Source organism: Oncorhynchus tshawytscha, unplaced genomic scaffold, assembly GCF_018296145.1.
Source record: "Oncorhynchus tshawytscha isolate Ot180627B unplaced genomic scaffold, Otsh_v2.0 Un_contig_588_pilon_pilon, whole genome shotgun sequence".
NCBI lineage: Eukaryota > Metazoa > Chordata > Actinopteri > Salmoniformes > Salmonidae > Oncorhynchus > Oncorhynchus tshawytscha.
The window spans coordinates 345,001-347,500 of record NW_024609810.1 but is presented as its reverse complement, the minus strand read 5'-3'; the positions used below and the strand labels follow the sequence as shown (position 1 = coordinate 347,500).

Sequence of the window (2,500 nt, the reverse complement as noted above, 5' to 3'; positions counted from 1 at the left end):
GAGAGAGAGAGAGAGAGAGAGAGAGAGAGGTACTCTCAGCATTGCCTACTGAGCAGGTCTGTTACCGTAGCAGGTCTGTTACCGTAGCAGGTCTGTTACCGTAGCAGGTCTGTTACTGTAGCAGGCCTAATTGTTACTGTAGCAGGTATGTTACTGTAGCAGGTCAGTTACTGTAGCAGGTCTGTTACTGTAGCAGGTCTGTTACTGTAGCAGGTCAGTTACTGTAGCAGGTCAGTTACTGTAGCAGGTATGTTACTGTAGCAGGTCTGTTACTGTAGCAGGTCAGTTACTGTAGCAGGTCTGTTACTGTAACAGGTCTGTTACTGTAGCAGGTCTGTTACTGTAGCAAGTCAGTTACTGTAGCAGGTCTGTTACTGTAGCAGGCCTAATTGTTACTGTAGCAGGTCTGTTACTGTAGCAGGTCTCTTACTGTAGCAGGTATGTTACTGTAGCAAGTCAGTTACTGTAGCAGGTCTGTTACTGTAGCAGGCCTAATTGTTACTGTAGCAGGTCTGTTACTGTAGCAGGTATGTTACTGTAGCAGGTCAGTTACTGTAGCAGGTCAGTTACTGTAGCAGGTCTGTTACTGTAGCAGGTCTGTTACTGTAGCAGGTCTGTTACTGTAGCAGGTCTGTTACTGTAACAGGTCTGTTACTGTAGCAGGTCTGTTACTGTAGCAGGCCTAATTGTTACTGTAGCAGGTCTGTTACTGTAGCAGGTCTGTTACTGTAGCAGGCCTAATTGTTACTGCAGCAGGTCTGTTACTGTAGCTGTAGCAGGTATGTTACTGTAGCAGACCAGTTACTATAGCAGGTCAGTTACTGTAGCAGGCATAATTGTTACTGTAGCAGGCCTAATTGTTACTGTAGCAGGTCAGTTACTGTAGCAGGTCAGTTACTGTAGCAGGTCTGTTACTGTAGCCGGTCTGTTACTGTAGCAGGTCTGTTACTGTAGCAGGTCTGTTACTGTAGCAGGTCAGTTACTGTAGCAGGTCAGTTACTGTAGCAGGTCTGTTACTGTAGCAGGTCTGTTACTGTAGCAGGTCAGTTACTGTAGCAGGTCTGTTACTGTAGCAGGTCAGTTACTGTAGCAGGTCTGTTACTGTAGCAGGTCTGTTACTGTAGCAGGTCTAACTGTGTTTCAGCTGATCAGTATTCCACTGAGAGTCTGTGGCCTTTATCCAGGGCAATCCAGATGGAGTGAGGCAGGGGGAAAGGCCATGGGAGGAGCTGGGGTGATGTGTGGGGGAGACTTGAAGGGCAACAGAGGGTTCTGAGATGGGATGGCTGTAGTTTCTGACTTGTGAAGACTGTAGAGAGGAGGTCATAGCTGGAGAGACTGTTGATGAGATGTTTTTGTCTCCCTTGGGTTGAAGTTGTGGTGCTTTGAAAATAAAATGGACAATAAAGCATCATTGTTCTTGTTTTTGTTCCAGAGTGGAGAGGTGGACTGCTGGCCCATGTCCTGCCCTCCAGTGGTGGACTGTGAGTTTACCCAGGTGCCCGAGGGGCAGTGCTGCCCGCGCTGCATTACCGACCCCTGCCAGGCTGACACCGTCCGTAACGACATCACCAAGACGTGTGTAGACGAGAACGGACTGACGCGCTTCAGCGGAGCCGCCTGGACCAAACACAGAACAGAATGCACCCTCTGCCAGTGCAAGGTGAGACAGAGAGGATCATGGGAATACACACACACAGACAGTGGGAGACAGACACACTGATATACTGTATGCACTCACACATCCTGATGAATGTACTTATACAGACACTCAGATACACTGACACACATTTACACACAGTGGGATACTGACACACACGCACACACACACGCACACGCGCACATACACACACACACACACACACATTTACACACAGAGTGGGAGCCTGACAAAGACAGACACTTCCAGAAAGGGGTGTAGGTGAACAAAAACCCTTTCAGACAGGAACAACAACCTGAGTCAGTTGAATAACAATCAATCTTCCTTTTTAGACAGGAGTGCTGAATGACTGAGGAAGCACACACACACACACACACACACACACACACACACACACACACACACAGACACAGGAGGATAGAAGGACCAACACACACACACAAGGATAGAAGAACCAACACACACAGAGACACACACGCGCACACACACACACCCACACACACACACAATACGTTGCCAGGCGCAAGGTATTTGACACTCCTCTTCTTTGCTCTCTCTGTCTGTGTTGGAGGAGCTAGAGAACATAGAACATCCAAGGCCTTCCAGACAGAAACAACAACATGAGTCAGTTCAATAACAACTCCTTTTTAGACAGGAGTGCTGAATGACTAAGGAAGCACACACACATTATGTTCTTCTATCCTTGTGGGGACTTCTGGGGATTTTAGGTCCCCACAAGGATAGAATAACCAACCCCCCCCCCAGCACATGCTCACATGCACACACACACACACACACACACACACACACACACACACACATGCACGCACACACACACAA

The 2,500-nt window shown here is 48.1% G+C and overlaps 1 protein-coding gene across 1 annotated transcript in view; it reads left to right on the top strand.

Annotated features, from left to right (window-relative positions):
• nell2b (neural EGFL like 2b) overlaps window positions 1-2,500 on the top strand; it is a 109,911-nt gene that overhangs the window by 106,195 nt on the left and 1,216 nt on the right. The window contains 1 exon segment of the mRNA XM_042318601.1: window positions 1,436-1,663. Coding sequence (XP_042174535.1) covers window positions 1,436-1,663 — 228 coding nt within the window.